The sequence below is a fragment of the Chenopodium quinoa genome, unplaced genomic scaffold, assembly GCF_001683475.1.
Source record: "Chenopodium quinoa cultivar QQ74 unplaced genomic scaffold, ASM168347v1, whole genome shotgun sequence".
Classification (NCBI taxonomy): domain Eukaryota; kingdom Viridiplantae; phylum Streptophyta; class Magnoliopsida; order Caryophyllales; family Amaranthaceae; genus Chenopodium; species Chenopodium quinoa.
In genome coordinates, this window is record NW_018743850.1 from 2,765,681 (window position 1) to 2,781,868 (window position 16,188).

At 36.8% G+C, this 16,188-nt stretch overlaps 2 protein-coding genes across 3 annotated transcripts; one reads left to right on the forward strand and one right to left on the reverse strand.

Moving 5' to 3' along the window:
- Nucleotides 1-1,336: 1,336 nt before the first annotated feature.
- On the forward strand, nucleotides 1,337-10,880 carry LOC110685943 (NAD kinase 2, chloroplastic-like). 2 transcript variants are annotated; one of them, XM_021862498.1, is made up of 8 exons: nucleotides 1,338-1,979; nucleotides 2,920-4,839; nucleotides 5,730-5,851; nucleotides 6,307-6,448; nucleotides 6,541-6,765; nucleotides 7,055-7,129; nucleotides 8,918-9,019; nucleotides 10,398-10,880. In XM_021862498.1, exons 1-8 carry the CDS (start codon nucleotides 1,767-1,769, stop codon nucleotides 10,599-10,601), a joined length of 3,003 nt encoding a protein of 1,000 aa, XP_021718190.1. In that variant the 5' UTR covers nucleotides 1,338-1,766; the 3' UTR covers nucleotides 10,602-10,880. The 2 variants fall into 2 exon arrangements, with proteins under 2 accessions (XP_021718191.1, XP_021718190.1); XM_021862499.1 differs by lacking the exons at nucleotides 8,918-9,019; nucleotides 10,398-10,880 and adding an exon at nucleotides 8,079-8,881 and having other exon boundaries at nucleotides 1,337-1,979.
- Nucleotides 10,881-12,808: 1,928 nt separating this feature from the next.
- LOC110685944 (1-aminocyclopropane-1-carboxylate oxidase 5-like) lies at nucleotides 12,809-14,790 on the reverse strand. The gene is made up of 3 exons (XM_021862500.1): nucleotides 14,368-14,790; nucleotides 14,049-14,275; nucleotides 12,809-13,818 (listed from the first exon to the last, which is right to left on the reverse strand). Exons 1-3 carry the CDS (start codon nucleotides 14,467-14,469, stop codon nucleotides 13,185-13,187), a joined length of 963 nt encoding a protein of 320 aa, XP_021718192.1. The 5' UTR covers nucleotides 14,470-14,790; the 3' UTR covers nucleotides 12,809-13,184.
- Nucleotides 14,791-16,188: the final 1,398 nt, after the last annotated feature.

Genomic DNA, 16,188 nt, shown 5'->3' on the forward strand with positions numbered 1-16,188 from the left:
GGGATCGAACAACAAAATCACAAGAAAACACATACTACAGCAAGGATCAATACAAAAGGCGGTGAGCAGGTGCCCACTAAGTCTTAGCCGCAAACCACAACTAAAAACACAGTAAGCTGCCGCAAGAGGTGAGTGGGAGGCAGCTACGGTCAAGCGATGACCGGCGGAGTGCTACCACCAAAACAGAAACTTCTAGCGAAGGTTCAGTTGTTGATCGAACCAAGAGATCGGACTACGAGATCGCGGAGCCTCACTAGCGAAAAAAACCTTTCTCGAACTTCGAGGACGAAGACCTCCTGCGATCAGGGCCCCAGCAAAGGACTCACCGACGATTGAGAAGGAAGGCCGCCTACTTTGATCGCTTGCGGCCCACCTAAAAAAGCAAGGGGAAGGTTGGTGTTGTAAACTAGGGGCTTGAAAACTGGTTTTTGGGTTTTTGATTTTACTCGCGCGTGGGGCGCATTCCACCCACGGCACAACTATTAGCCGTTTAGGTGAATGACGTTTTAATCCCTATGAGACATACAATACATTTTACGGCTCACCATTAGTCGTTTGGAATGCCTCAAGTTTAAGAATCATATTTAACGAGCTCAAGTTTACAGTACGATTCTTAAACTTTGGAATTAGGGTGTTTAGAAAGTCTAAACCCATTTTAATTGGGTACAATCCCAAATTCCCAATCAATGTAGGACTTAGACCTGGCAAACGGGTTGTTCGGGTTGGGTTTGGGTCAGGTCAATTTCGGGTTAGCAAAATATTCGGGTCGGGTAGGGTCAATTTGGGTTTCGGGTCAACACTTTGGGTTAAGTTTGGGTCGGGTCAGTTTGGGTTGAGTCATTTCGGGTCGGGTCAGTTCGGATCGGGTCAATTTTTAGGACCAATTTTGGGGTCAGTTTCGGGTCGGGTCAATTTCGTGTCGATTCAATTCAGGTCGGGTCAGTTCGGGTCGGGTCAAGTTTGGGTCGGGTCACCAAAATAAATTCACTTAAAAAAATAGTTGGAAAAATAAAGTAAAATCGTTAAGAAAATGAAAAATCGTGAGCATTTATTACTTAGGAAAGAAAGAAGCCCTAAAATAAGTAATTCACCATTTCATCTATTCACTTCAGGAATCGGGTCAATTTGGGTCGGGTCGATTCGGGTTTAAATCGGGTTTTGGGTCAATTTCGGGCATCAGCTCATGTTCGGGTCAACTTCATTTCGGATCGGGTCGTTTTCAGGTCAACTTTCGAGTCATAGGTCAGGTTATTCGGATCGGGTCAGGATTGTCAGGTCTAGGACTCATCAAGCGTATGGCTACTGTCCTATACTCCTATCTATGCTTGCTGCCAAATCACATGGTCACCTTCAACCTCTATGCCAAACAAACACTGATAAATCCACACCCAAGAAAATTTTGGAATTTGGATAAAAAAGAATACTTCATCTTGATTTGATTTGATTATAAGATGATAATTTTGAGGTTGAAAATGACACCCTTTTCAAAATTCCGACACCCAATTCGTCCTAAACCTTACCCACACCATCTTCATCCACACTATCTTTCTCTCTCCTCTTACTCCCACCACAATCTTACCAGTCTTTCACTATTTTCAACTTCACAAAATATGAATTTCTGAAATTTACAAAATACCCACAAAAATCTGATTCTTCCCTGATTGTTTGAGCTGATGATCATGCTGTAAGAATCTGAAAATTACGAAAAAAAATCAAACTTTTTTGATGCTTTTTTGTGGGGTTTCTTTGGTTACTGGTAATTTGAAATGAACCACTCTCCAGCAGCAACAAGTACTGCGTCTTCTTTCCAATTTTGCCCTCATGGGTACTTCAAATTCTCCGATTTTAGGCATGCCCAGAAGCTGTTTGTTGGTTCGTATGGATTAGTGTTGCAGAGGAAGGAGCTTCATCGCCTCAAATTTGTGGTTTCTGCTGAGCTCCCAAGGCCTATTACTCTCAATTTTGGTTTGGATTCACAGGTTTTGAGTTAACTAGTAATTTGATGTTTGTTTTCTTTTGTTGATGCAATCGAAATTGATAATTAATTGCCATGAATAGGGTTTCTTTTGTAGTTTTTTATGGTGGTATTGGGAGTTATGAAGGGCAGTGATGTAGACGGGATAGGATCTGAGAGGTGTTGGGTACCACCCTCAAAGTCTTTGATCAACTAAGCTAGTTGGAATTTCAAAATTTTTGTTGTTTTTGCAAAGAGTTGGATGCTTGAATCTTTGCATGTTGGGTTACTTGTAGGTGTGGTGAAATCTTTTAATTTTAGTGCTTTGTTTGTTCATTTTTATATTTTCTGTTCGTATTGGAAATTTTGATGGCAATGAAACAGTGTCTCAAGGCTCAATTACTATTTTCTGTGAATCTTCTATTGCCTTCTTGCTCACCAAGATCCATCATTTATGGTCGATACTGCAATATTGATTTTGCGAATTGGCATTATTTTGACTTGCCTGTGTCTTCCTCGTAGTTTCAATGTTTGTTTATTAGTCTACATATGATGAGATTGATTACTGACATGGGCTTTCTCACAATCATCAACTTTTATTCAATATTGTAGAATTTGTTTAAAATTTAGAGATATTGTGATGCTGAACTAAGCTTTCCCAAATATATTGTTTTCACAGTTAATGCTTGTTGACAAGAGTTTGTGGTTGGTTTGAGTAGCATACTCTCTTTTCTTATTTTGGTATCAAATTGACTAACTGAAGGCAGACAGCTGTTCATTTTTGGGTTCCACAACATCTTAAATGTGTTTCTGTGTGCTGTCTAGTAAATGTATTAGGTCTTATGTCAGCTGGACCAATATGGAATGTTTTATCATATTGGGTGCTGAAGTTACAATTTGTTTGAAGCTCTTTTCCATCATTTTTTTTTTTGTAAATTTCGAAAATGCTTTATTGTGCTTGGCAGACATATCAACCTCATGATGTTAATCAACTGCGTTGGATTGGTCCTGTTCCTGGAGATATTGCAGAGGTGGAGGCTTACTGCAGGATATTTAGGGCTGCAGAAGTTCTACATACTACACTGATGAACATGTTATGTGACCCTCTCACTGGTGTTTGTACTGTGTCGTATGATTTCTCCTCGGAGGTGTTGGAAGATAAGATAGTAACAGTTCTTGGATGGATGATATCTCTTTTGAATAAAGGAAGACAAGATGTTCTTTCTGGCAGGTCATCACTTATGACATCCTTTCGAGTTGAAGAAATAAACACTATGGAGGATAAACTTCCGCCACTTGCAACTTTTAGGAGTGAAATTAAGAGGTGTTGTGAAAGCTTGCATGTTGCTCTGGAGAATTATTTGACACCTGGAGATGATAAAAATCTTGACGTATGGAGAAAACTCCAGCGCCTTAAAAACGTGTGCTATGATTTGGGTTTCCAACGTGGGGAAGAGTCACCCAGTCATATGTTGTTTGCCAATTGGGTTCCAGTATCTATGTCCACTAGTAAAGAAGACATAACGACTACTGATTCTGATGTGGCTTTCTGGAGAGGTGGTCAGGTGACTGAAGAAGGTTTACAGTGGTTATTAGACAAAGGTTTTCGGACCATTGTTGATCTTAGAGCTGAGACTGTGAAAGACAATTTCTATCAAGTTGCAATAGATGAGGCTGTTGGCTCTGGGAAGGTTGAACTGTTTAAGTTGCCAGTTGAGATTGGAACATCACCTTCAATGGAGCAGGTTGAGAAATTTTCATCTTTGGTATCTGATCCCAGCCGGAGACCCCTCTATCTACATAGTAAAGAAGGTGTGTGGAGAACATCTGCTGTGGTTTCAAGATGGAGGCAATATATGGCCCGCTATGAGTTACAGCACGTTTCCAGTAGTCCCATTCCAGTTGATGGAACATTAGCGCGAGGAAGAGATGGAATGTCTTCAACTGATGCACCTTCAAGTGTAAATAAGGAGAAACAGCTGAAGGATGGAAATGCTCTGCTTCCAAATACGACATATTATACAAGTAGCTTCAATGGGGTGCTGCATGGTCAAGATTCTGTAGTTATTGAAAAAAATGTTCAGCAAACCAAGGAAGGTCACATTATTCACAGTGGTGGTGTGTCATTGACTAAAGTGAATTCTAGTATGTTAGAGTCTGGTACAGGCGCAAATATTAACCCATTCAAGTCACAGCTTCCTCCCAACAACGTCTTGTCTAGAAAAGAAATGTCCAGATTTTTTGGTAGCAGAAAGATCTCCCCTTCCACCTTTGTCAAAACACAACAGAGGAGGTCAGTGTTGCTTCCTTCTCCCAGAGAAACATACACTAGTAGCATTGAGAAAATGGAGCAAGTTAGAATGGAGTCCGAGTCGGTGCTGACAGAACCTGAGAATTCAAATGGGTCAACTGGCAGCACAGATTCCTCTTTGCGTGACTTAAATAAAGCCATAGGCAATGATACGACTCTAGCTTACAGAGATGCCTCTAGTGGCACAATTGTTAATGGAGACAGGCCTCGTGTTATAAGAAATGATGTTCTAACTAGTGTGACGAATAAAAATTTGGCCAGGGACACATCTGATGCTAGCAAGTCTGATCAGATGAATAATGGTCATTCTTCTGTTGTTCCAGGAGAAAAGGGTGTTGACGAGAACATGTGTGCTTCGGCAACTGGTGTTGTTAGGATACAGTCAAGAAAGAAAGCTGAAATGTTCCTTGTACGCACTGATGGATTCTCTTGTACAAGAGAAAAGGTGACAGAATCGTCACTTGCATTTACTCACCCAAGTACACAGCAGCAGATGCTTATGTGGAAATCTACACCAAAGACTGTTTTATTACTGAAGAAGCTTGGACCAGAACTTATGGAAGAGGCTAAAGATGTAAAAATTTCTCTCTTTACTTTTTCCTCCCCATGTTCAAACAATTTTTGTGACACTCATTTTACTCCCCATCTTTCTGGCCTCCTTTTTTTTAAATGATAATTTTGTGGGTCTCAGAGACTGAGACAGCTGCCACTACTAGTCTCAACTGGCCAGGGGTAATGCTGTCTACATCTTAACCTCCCTAAACTCTGCTGAAGGTGGGATAAATGCTGTTTACATGGTTTCTTATGCAAATGCTGACCCAAAAATTTACACGATAATGAAAGAATCATAGTTCATACATATGTCAAAAATCTACTTATACAATGGTGCATTGCATTATTGGTGCAACCTTCTCACAACTGCTTAAAACAGGGGGAAGGGATGGCAATAGTGGAAAAAGGAAAATGTTTTCATAAATTATTAGTGGCAAAGATTGATTTGGCTGTAGTAGTGTTCTATTGTTAAGTTTACAGTTGCATTAGATATACTGGGTTTGTTCATCAATGTTGGCATTTCCTTTATGATGAAACCTGTCATTTAAGCTTTGATGACAAACAATTGCACCTATTAATAAGGTTCCATAGCCAATCCCATCCATCTATGTATTCTCCTTTTACTTGATAAGTATCATGTAATATTCAATTGTAGAGGCCAAAAAATGTCACCCACCGAGTTTTCTTGCTTACCTGTGACAAATATTTTGCTTGTAATTGGTTTTGGTGTGTTAGTATATTCAAGGTAGATGCATTTTCTTCTCTTTCATTGACACATTACTATATATTGTTTAGTAACAGACATGCAACAGTGAATTATAACAAACAATGTGTCATGTTTTGTTTTGATCTGTAAGCAACTATATGTCATGCCAACCTCTCAGGGAAATCTTTTCTCTTCTGGCTGTGTAGGTTGCTTATTTCTTGTATTATCAAGAAAAAATGAATGTTCTTGTTGAGCCAGATGTGCATGACATATTTGCAAGAATACCTGGATTTGGTTTTGTTCAAACATTTTATGGTCAAGATACAAGGTAATAATTTTTTCGAAGTCCACTCGAACTCTTCATTTACCTCAAGTATTCATGTTGGAGTCTCGACTCGGACATGGGTAGCAGAGTAGGACTCTTTATAGTAAGTCGCAGGCCTCACAGTGAGGTATTTACCAAATCTTACACAGGTACCAAAATATGTGATTTTAGTACCAAAAAAACTTTGTACAAAAAACAACATATTTTGGTGCCAAAATTGTATTGATCTCACACAGTATGCTTCTAGGAGTTCTCTGAACACTTTAACCCTTCATTTTGAGTCTTTTTCATAGTTATCAAGTCAGAACGCTTTGACATCCACCCCTGTTAGACACAAGTACCCAAATCCTAAATCGGAGCAACATAGAATTTTTTTTTATTTGCATGATGAGTCCTTCAGTTCATGTGGAAAAATTCTAGTTGCAAGCTCTCTGAGCTAGTTTGTTCTTCTATTGCAGCGATCTTCATGAGAAGGTTGATTTTGTTGCATGTCTCGGAGGAGATGGGGTGATTCTCCATGCATCAAATTTATTTAGAGATGCCGTGCCTCCAGTGGTGTCATTTAACCTTGGATCTCTTGGCTTTCTCACCTCCCATAGTGTGCGGTTCCGACCAAGTGCTTTATTAAATGGTTGCTCGTCTCCATTTAACTTATTGGTCATCAACTAATTTCTTCAGTGTAATTTGTGCAGTTTGATGACTATAAACAAGACCTTAGACAAGTTATTCATGGAAATAATACTACAGATGGTGTGTATATAACACTGAGAATGCGACTTCGGTGTGAGGTTTTTCGGAATGGCAAGGCAATGCCTGGTAAAATTTTTGATGTGTTAAATGAGGTCGTGATTGATCGTGGTTCAAATCCTTACCTTTCGAAAATTGAGTGTTATGAGCATGACCGACTTATAACCAAGGTACAGTGCTTGGAATTCCGAAGTTTACTAGTTTCATTATGACCTACCATCATTTGGGTGATTTCTTTGTGTTGAACATTCCTCCTAGATAAATGTCAACCGTCCATAACAAGTGTTTAGGATACTTGCCTGTAGGAAAAATAATGAAAGTTCTTGCTGTCAGTTTAACTTAAACTTGTATGCAGTGAACATTTTCTTTCCAAGTCTTTGACATGATTAAGGAAAAAAATTGTGTTTCTCCTTTAATTCTTCTTGCAAATTATTTCCAAATTGATATATTGTGCTGCAGGTCCAAGGTGATGGAATCATTGTGGCGACACCTACTGGAAGCACAGCGTATTCAACAGCTGCAGGAGGTTCCATGGTGAGCTTACTTTTCTGAAATTGGTTTCAAAAAAACTTTATAATCCATTCTACTGTCATCTATTTGTGGATTCTGCTTTATGAATTATCTTTCACGTCTAAATAGATGATACTCATGAAAGCATTGCAATGATATACTTCAACGCAATATCGACTTTTTCCCAAGGCTTATACAGAGGCCCCACCTTGTGTGTGTTTTGAGTGTTGGTGGGTGGGTGGGGTGGGGGCGATGTTCATAGTTACCCTTATGGTAACAGAGTAGCTATTTCTGTTAGACCTTTGATCTAAGACATGGCTGTCAGCTATTTCCTCTGTTTTGTGTGTTGGTGGGTGTGTGTGGGGGGGGGGGGGGGGAACGTTCATAGTTACCCTTATGGTAACAGAGTAGCTATTTCCGTTAGACCCTTTATCTAATACATGGCTGTCAGCTATTCCCTCTGTTTTAAGTAGATGTTCTGCAGAAAAGACATCCTTATGTTCAAAAATTTGATAATGTAACTCCATCTCCGAACATGTGTTCTTCTGAATACATATTCATTATCACTCTGCCACTTCATAAATGGTAATGGTATATTAATGATAAACTATGACGAAAGGAAATATATGTGACGGATGAGCATTAAAAAATTACCATGCACATGACAATGGAATCTTCCTTACAAAACTACTTATAAATTCTTTGCCATTACCGCCATTTATTACCTTCTACCATACGGGTCGTATGTATGTTTATCAATATATGTTTTTTTTTTTTTTTTTTTTTTTTTTTTTTTTTTTTTTTTTTTTTTTTTTGTCCTTCAAACTTGCAATATATCTATCTCATCTGTCAAGCTGTCCTAAGGCAACATTTAATTCTGGCTATTGTGAATTTCAGCAAATTATGATTCTCTATTTCAGCTAGACATCTTTTAAGGGTTTTAACCCCTTCTTTCCTTTATACTCTATATTAGCAAAAAGAATACTGGGTGGGTTGCTAGCCAACTAACAACCAAAGTCACAGCCTCCTAGGCTCATCTGCCCTAAAAATTGAGAAGCTCAGATGGAGTCGTCTGGTGGGTTTAGAGGTACCTTGCACCTTTTGTTCTCTTGGCTCGTCTTCTGATTCTGTTCTACATTTCTCCTTGAGTGCTAAATTATAGTAATAGTGAGGAATAATTGTTATGGATCCACTTGTGCAACCGGTCCAATTTCTCCAAAAAGGCCCAAACACCTATCTAGGTCTACCAACGAAGGCCCAAGCACAACAACCACAACAACAATCCCAACGGTAAAGAGGGTGAAGCAAACAAAGTCAAACAGCAAAGCTAGAATTGGAAGGAGACATGAAGAACAGAGCTTTTGGGTGGCAAGCCGAATTGGGAAAGAAGACAAGGAAGACAAGCCATGGGAAGAAGACACTTTTGTGTTATCTCTTTGTTTTGCTTTTGACCAGATGACAATCTTAATTAATGTTAGGGCATTGTAATTGTTGAGAGTAGTTTGTGAGGAAGTAGCAACCATCCAGAAATTAAGTGAAACCTTGGTGAGATTAGTAGCCTCAAGCTACCATGAGAGTTATAGCCTAAAGCTGTATTTACCCTTCGTTGAATCTGTAATTCGAACTAGTATTGTGTTAAATTAATTAAATTGTGCTAGTGAAAATCTGGTCCATCACAATAGTATTGTTAAATAGTGATAATTTTGTTATTCTTGCTTTCCTTTCTCAATATACTCTTCTATTTGCAGCAAAACTGTACAACTAATTTGCATGTGTATGTCATAACGATTAACTTGTAATTTTTTGATACAGGTTCATCCAAATGTTCCCTGCATGCTGTTTACTCCTATCTGTCCACACTCGCTTTCATTTAGGCCAGTGATACTCCCAGATTCTGCACGACTGGAGTTGAAGGTAAAGTTGAATTTTTTGCATATATTTATATGATAGATTATGTTGCTTCCTGAAGTTTTGACATCAATTTTCCACCCACACTATAAACTAATTATAACATATAGACGATATACCTTCATACATTATACTAGTGGTAGTTGTGGCTTCAGTATGTTGGCTAAGCTATGAGAATGTGAAACATTATGGAACCCTTTTTTACAGAATGATTTACTCCGTTTTCTTTGGATGTACCCAACTACCATAGACTCTTGTTCATAGGAGAAGGTGAGTGGGTGTAGAAAAGGTGGATTTAACAAGAAAGAGGTTGTTAAAAAATGGGTTGGTGTTATAAAACAACAGCAACAATAACAAAGCCTTAGTCCCATTATGATTTGGGGTTGGCTAACATGAAAACAACAACAAAATCTTAGTCCCAAAATGATTTGGGGTCAGCTAACATGAATCGTCATAAGGAAATATCCAACAGAAAAAAGAATATAACAAGATAACTAGTTGAAAAAGTTTGAAAAGAGGTGTGTAAAGTGAGAAAAAAGGAGCATCCAAGTAAAATTTAAGAAAAGAGTACTAAGAAACAGTTTAAGAAAGTTTTAAAGGATTGGTAAAAACGTATTGAGTAAAAAACATAATGGTTTGAGAAAAAATTTAGCAAAGGAAATCAACAAAGTTTATAAAACACGAATTGAGTAAAATAACAAAAGTAAATGCTAAGATAAAATAAACACAATTATATATATAATTATGACATGTTGACGTGAATTTACTCCCTCACAATAAAAGTAATTGCGAAAAGTCGTGTCCTCAGTTCTCACTGCATCTTTCGTTATGTAATGGTGCCTACTCCCTGCGTTAGGGTTTTTTTGTCCCTTGAGCCTATTCTTTTGTCAAATTGGGCAAAATCATTTTACTAATTAATTATATAATTAATAAAACATGTTATTTTAAGTATTCATTCACCAAATAGGTACCTCTAACTATATGTTGAATAAATTATAACTGAAAAAAGTATTTAAGTGATGCTAAAACCTGTTACTGTGAAGTTTGCTGGCCACAATCAGTTTCATTATTCGTTACAGGTTGTTTTCGTGACAATGCAAACTGTTACCACTATCGTAATGATTTTATTCCTTGGGATTGGGTTATCAAATTTGAGAACAATTCATTGTACTGTTGTACATGCTAGTTTTGTTAGGTCTTGTGATGCAGCAGTTCTACTCCTTCTAGATAACATCTACAATTGATTTATATAGCTACACTGGAAAAGTTTTAATATTAGATTGATGCAGTACTTATTTATGGCCAATTACTTTATTTATTTATTTTTTTTTACTTTGGGGTAGTATTCATTCTGGAATTTAATCACTGGTGAATTGTAAATCAGGTTCCTGACGACGCAAGAAGCAATGCATGGGTATCCTTTGATGGAAAAAGAAGGCAACAACTCTCTCGAGGAGACTCGGTGCGGATATCGATGAGCCAGCACCCAATCCCGACAGTTAACAAGGCAGATCAGACCGGCGATTGGTTCCACAGTTTAATTCGTTGCCTAAACTGGAATGAGAGGCTTGATCAGAAGGCCCTTTGAAACCTCTCCAAGGTTTTGTGGTGACTTGACAGGTTCATGTAAATTGCTGTACATAATTTTTGTTAATTATAGTCTGCAAATATCATAATTATAGGGTTTAACAATACCACTTATTTCCTACTTTGGCTTCCAACGTAAAGTTACCGGTTGCCACGTCATTTTTTATCTACACAATTTTTTTTGAAGTCACACTGTATACTGTTTCAGTCCATACATATATAATAACAAATTCACTTATTTTTCTCTAGCATAATAGAGATCTTTCTTCTGTTATTTTCATTGGAATTTGCTTCAGTTGTAAATAACAGGAATTTCCCAGATCTCAGAAGAGAATAAACCATTGAAACTTCCAACTCGAAATTTTTTTCTCATCAAAAGGTATGTTGAAGCTGATTAACACCGTCATTATATGACACATTTTGTTTTCTTATAATAATTTAGCTCTACTTGAATCTTATTTGTTTCAGAATTGGTTCTCTGACAATGCAGTTCCAATCTAGTTGAATGGGTGTACTCCCTAAGAACTAACCTGGAATCAAATCATTATTTATTAAATTAAACCCAAAACATAATTTGATTGGATCTAGAACATACCACTAGGTTGTAGTTTAGTAATCAAACTACTGCAACATGCATCTTGCCTCACTTGCTAAACTAGCACTTTGTTTTCTCCCAACTGAGGCTTCCTGCTTCTTTTGTCATGTTGAACTGCATTATTCTGTGTAGTACTGCCCGCATTTGATTAATGTAATCAAAGTTTAGTGATTTAAAAAGAATAAAATATATCATAAATTTGTAAATGAGTTATGGAAAATAATATTTTTCATATGAAAATCTATTTGTTAGATATCGTATTAAAAAAATTGTGAAATTTGACAAAAGTTTATTATACTTCGTGTAAGTTAAATGAAGCCTAGTTATATTGAGATGGGAGGGATGTATGATAGACATGCTTAACGTAGCGAGTTAAAAAAGCGATGGCTGTGTGCCTACATGTTGTGGGGGTAATTATCATGGCTGTGGTTATACTTGACTTTAAGGACTTAGATCAAATCTATTGCTCCTCTTAGATTTATTGTACTTTGAATGAGAAGAGCAGAAATAGAAGAGAGTAGGAGAGGAAATCTTATTGGAACAAGTCAGGAGGTAGTTAACCAGAGTAACAAGGACATTTCCTTGTTTCTTCAGTATAGAGTTGACTATCTTTGCAGCTTTGAAATAGAATCTATTGCACAAGTAAATCTATCGTGAGCGGGAGCAGGGTGAAGGCCAGTGCTCTTGGTGGTCTTACAAAAAAAAAAGCATACTTATTCAACCTTCTAGTGCATTCAATTTGGAGGCTTTAGCCCTACCGTGGCCTGTGGACACTGGACAATGAGATGGATATTACTATTTTTGTCCTTTACGAGTCAGTTTTTGTATCGATTGCTACTGCTCTGTGAGGTGATTGAAAGCGCAACCAAATATTAAGTGGAGGTCCATAACATATTTTTGATGAGATATTCATAAGTTGAGGGGATCTTTAAATGATGAAATGTTAGTAGGGTTCTTAGATCAGTAGTGTGTCTGGCCTATGCTTTGGCAGTGGAATACCCGAAAGCAGAGGAAAAACTGGGATTCTGTATTAAGTTTTTGTCTTACTTCCATTTTCCTATTGGTATAGGCTGAACAATATTGCTCCCTGATTTTGCAGTAATTTATCAAACAGTAAAAATTTAGCTTCTAAATACTAATGGTTAAATACGAAAGCTGGTAGTATATAAGGACTGCTACAACGATTTATGAGTATGTTTCACTACGACGATGAAGATTTCAATGAGATAAGCTAAGAAAAAAACCGAAGAGATGCCGCACTGTAATCTATAGCTCTATATAAGAAATATCTGTTGCTGCTGAATGAGCTGATATATATGAATATCTGCTTATACTTTGCTTCAGGCCTCCAGTTGCATGCCTTTTTATCTATTTATTTATTTATTTTTATTTTTTTTATCACGTACTCTGCATTAGTTTCGCAATTATGAATCATCCACAAATCTCTTCTTGCTGTTTGACTTTATGATTTTGATCTATATAAATAATTGCTGCTTTCATGAGGGTGAACATATATAAGAATATTGCGTGCAACTGAGAGAAACTTCTGCATTTCTTAATGAATCTGAATCATAATTTCCTGAATGATATAGTCAAAACTTTTAAAATGATGTAAACCGAAAAAGGAATTAACTGTGCTGTATTGCTTGGGGAAGTATCAGAAACAAACCAGAAGTACTCCATACGTAATAAGCAGCGATCAGAAACAAACCATAACTGTGCTGTATTGCAGGAATTAACTTCTGCTTTCATAAGTCAGGATTACTGATACCGCAAAAAATTAAAAAGAAGTCTAGATTACAGAATAAGGATACATTAATCCAACTTCTTAACACCATACCACTTCAAAGGCATTTACCAACCCACAATTAGAGGGTAGAATGCTTTAAAAAAACACAAAAAAAAAAAGGAATAAAGATTAAAAAATTACTGATGGAACTTTGTGTTCCAACAGTTATATTATGTGCTTGAAGTTAAAATATAGAAAATTTACACAGCCTTAACCGCTAGAAACCTGGGCTCTTTAGGCAGGAACTTCTGTTCTGTGTAAACAGACATGTAGTCTCCAAACAGAAACCTTGGATACTTGACACTTTCCTTGGGAGATTTCTCCACCTCCTCTTCCTTGACCTTCTCGACGAGCTGTGGGGCTGGGGCAATGGATGCCTTGTAGGATGGATTGTAGAACGAGGCAATGGACCGCCTAATTCCTTCAAGATTAGGCAAAACCCGATGCCAGGCACTCTTGTACTTTCCATTGCTTAGGACTTCGATCTGATCTCCTGTATTGATGACTATGGCATTAGGAACAGGCTGCACTTCGATCCATTCTCCATCCTTAAGCATCTGTAAACCACCAACTATGTCGTCTTGGAAGAGCAGGATCACCCCACCGGCATCTGTGTGGGCTCGCAGGCCTGTCACGAGCTCAGGGTGGGGGCAGGGTGGGTAGTGGCTCACCTTGGTGCCAAAGAAGGCAGTCTCATCCACTTCTTCACTAGATTCTCCACTGTTGAAGGCCGCCTTGATGTAGCCTTTTGGCAGACCAAGATTCTCATCCATTATTTCCGTCAGTTTTTCTGCAAGTTTCCTCAGTTCTGCTCTGTACTCTGTCATTGTCTCCCTGTCATACACATGATTGTTGATATTATTAAATATCATAGTCCATAATTAATAATTCAACAAACAATAATTATATCCTTATTAGGGATGATTAAAAATTTCCGAGATTTGAAGATCTTTGTCAAGCTCGGATGCTTTTTTATGCTATTATATTGGACCAGTATAGACTGTAAGTAAAAATGTTTCTGAAAACCAAGAAAAGAGATTTTGCAGTGGAAGAAAACTGCTTACTTGAATCCAGGAAGATTTGATGGCCATTCATTATCATCAGTAAGAAGGAAGACATCTTCCCAATCAACATCATCCAATTTCTCTTCACTTTTGCTCTCGACGATCTCATTCAGCCTTGTCACAGGTTTCGACTTCTTGAAGTTTTCTTCTCGTTCGAGCTTGTAACAATCAGAGCTGATTTTCTTAACTCTCTCCAGAAGCTCCTCTGAAATCCCATGATTCACCAACTGCAAGAAAAATGCTCTTCTTTAGCAAACTCTTTTTAAGGCCAATACATTATAACAAAATGATCAAAATTATACTATAAGCAATAAAGTACCTGGAAGAATCCCCATTCTTCACATCCATTATGGATCTGAGCCATGGTAACAGCCCTCTCTTCGCCATCAAGCTTCGAAAAATCGTACACGGGAACCCCCATTGTGATTGTAGAAGATATGTTAAGAGAGAAAGGGAAAGAGCAAGAGAAAAAGTTGTGTATGATTTTATGTTTTTCTTAAGCTTGCTATGCTGTGTGTTAGAATATGGGTGGAGGTAGAGGCTATTTATAATGCTAACTTTCTTCCCAAAAAGTGGGATTATTAGTCAATCATAGCCCTCTTTTTTTTTTTTTGTTAAAATAATGATTTATTTTTTGAAGTGATAGGAACTGTGAGGCCTTAATTACGAGATACAGTAATTATTAGTTATATTAATTACATAAAGCAAATTATAGTTAGGTCAATGCTACTAGTACACGCTTACTTGGTTAGTTATAACAAAAGCATAGTCAAGTTTAGTGTCATTGATGAGGCAATGTTATTTGTTTAAAAGAATATAAAAACTTGATTGTCAAACTCTATGATATATTAGTATGGGATTAGCTAGTATAGTCCCAAACCTTTTCAGAGTTGTCCGTTAAAATATAACATAAAAAAAACTTGGTTAAAAACCTAAATCAAGAAAAAAAAATATGTATAAAAGAAAATGTTTTGTACTTAAGAACTTTTGAGTCATAAGAGTAGTATACATCTAATATTTAGGTAAGGTAAATATTTTACATTATATTAGTACTGCAAAATATTTTGTAGTGCTTTGTATAAGCGTGTTTAGACAATAAAAGACGTGTAAGCATACTAATCAAGCTAATGAATGGTGAAAATTTTAAAACAATTACTAACATTGTTTTAGTTTGCACAATAATCTAGATTAAAGTACTACTTTATAAACTTCAATGAACGTATTTTAGTAAAAACGTCTAAGATTTCATTTGTGTGTTGTTATGGTTTCTAACTTGCATAGGAATATGGATGCAAGTTATTTTGACGGGAAGTTGGTGCAATTTGAAGTTTGACTTTTTATATTATTAAATGGCAAAAACAGTCAACTACTAGTTCATAATACTCATAATATACGGAGTATTCTAATGTATTTAATGATGCATTAGTTTTAGTAATGATAACACTAATATGGAACATTTTGAACACAATACAACCATTGTATATTGTTTTTACATACAACACCACTAAAAATTTGACACATCATTAAAAAAAGAGGGGTGAAAATTTAAAGTCAAATGTAAATTGAATTTTAATGGAACTTGGGCCCATTATTCTAGCCAATAAAAACATAACAAATTAAAGTTGTATATTGGGGCCACATACAACAATTGTATGTGTAGCCTTTACCCACAAAAAATATAATATGGGGTTTTACACATTCTGTTTATGAAAGTAGTTAGCCTTCACTACGAGGATACCAACCATATTGTAGATGCTACGACACCACGTTTAGTTGTTTAATTTCCGCCCTCTCAATTTCATTAAAGATGACATTCTAAGTAAGCGCGCAATAGAACTAATAACTTCTTTTAAGAAAATGTGATTGTACCAAATCGAAGTTGTACCATCTATTTTCAAGGTTGCACAAAAGTTTCTTACTTCCAAAGCCTTAAGCTTGCTCATATGATCTGTGTTTGCTTAGAAATCAAAATTCTACCGACTAATACTCTATTATAGCCCTAATTCAGGTTGACCACCAAATTAAAATATATTCTAAATTAAGATAAACTCCACTCCTCCTAATTGACTTTTAACACATGGGAGGTTTGCTTTTTGAATATCAACAGTTATTAACTAATTAATTAAGATAACTTAATTGT

Bases quoted from the DNA above. Each gene is read 5' to 3' on its own strand.
- LOC110685944 (XM_021862500.1), bottom strand. From the start codon at position 14,469: ATGGGGGTTCCCGTGTACGATTTTTCGAAGCTTGATGGCGAAGAGAGG. The intron at 14,276-14,367 runs GTACTTTATTGC...TTTTTCTTGCAG, and splicing joins AAGAATGGGGATTCTTCCAG to TTGGTGAATCATGGGATTTC. The intron at 13,819-14,048 runs GTAAGCAGTTTT...TGTGTATGACAG, and splicing joins TCAAATCTTCCTGGATTCAA to GGAGACAATGACAGAGTACA.
- LOC110685943 (XM_021862498.1), top strand. From the start codon at position 1,767: ATGAACCACTCTCCAGCAGCAACAAGTACTGCGTCTTCTTTCCAATTT. The intron at 6,766-7,054 runs GTACAGTGCTTG...ATTGTGCTGCAG, and splicing joins ATGACCGACTTATAACCAAG to GTCCAAGGTGATGGAATCAT. The intron at 9,020-10,397 runs GTAAAGTTGAAT...ATTGTAAATCAG, and splicing joins CTGCACGACTGGAGTTGAAG to GTTCCTGACGACGCAAGAAG.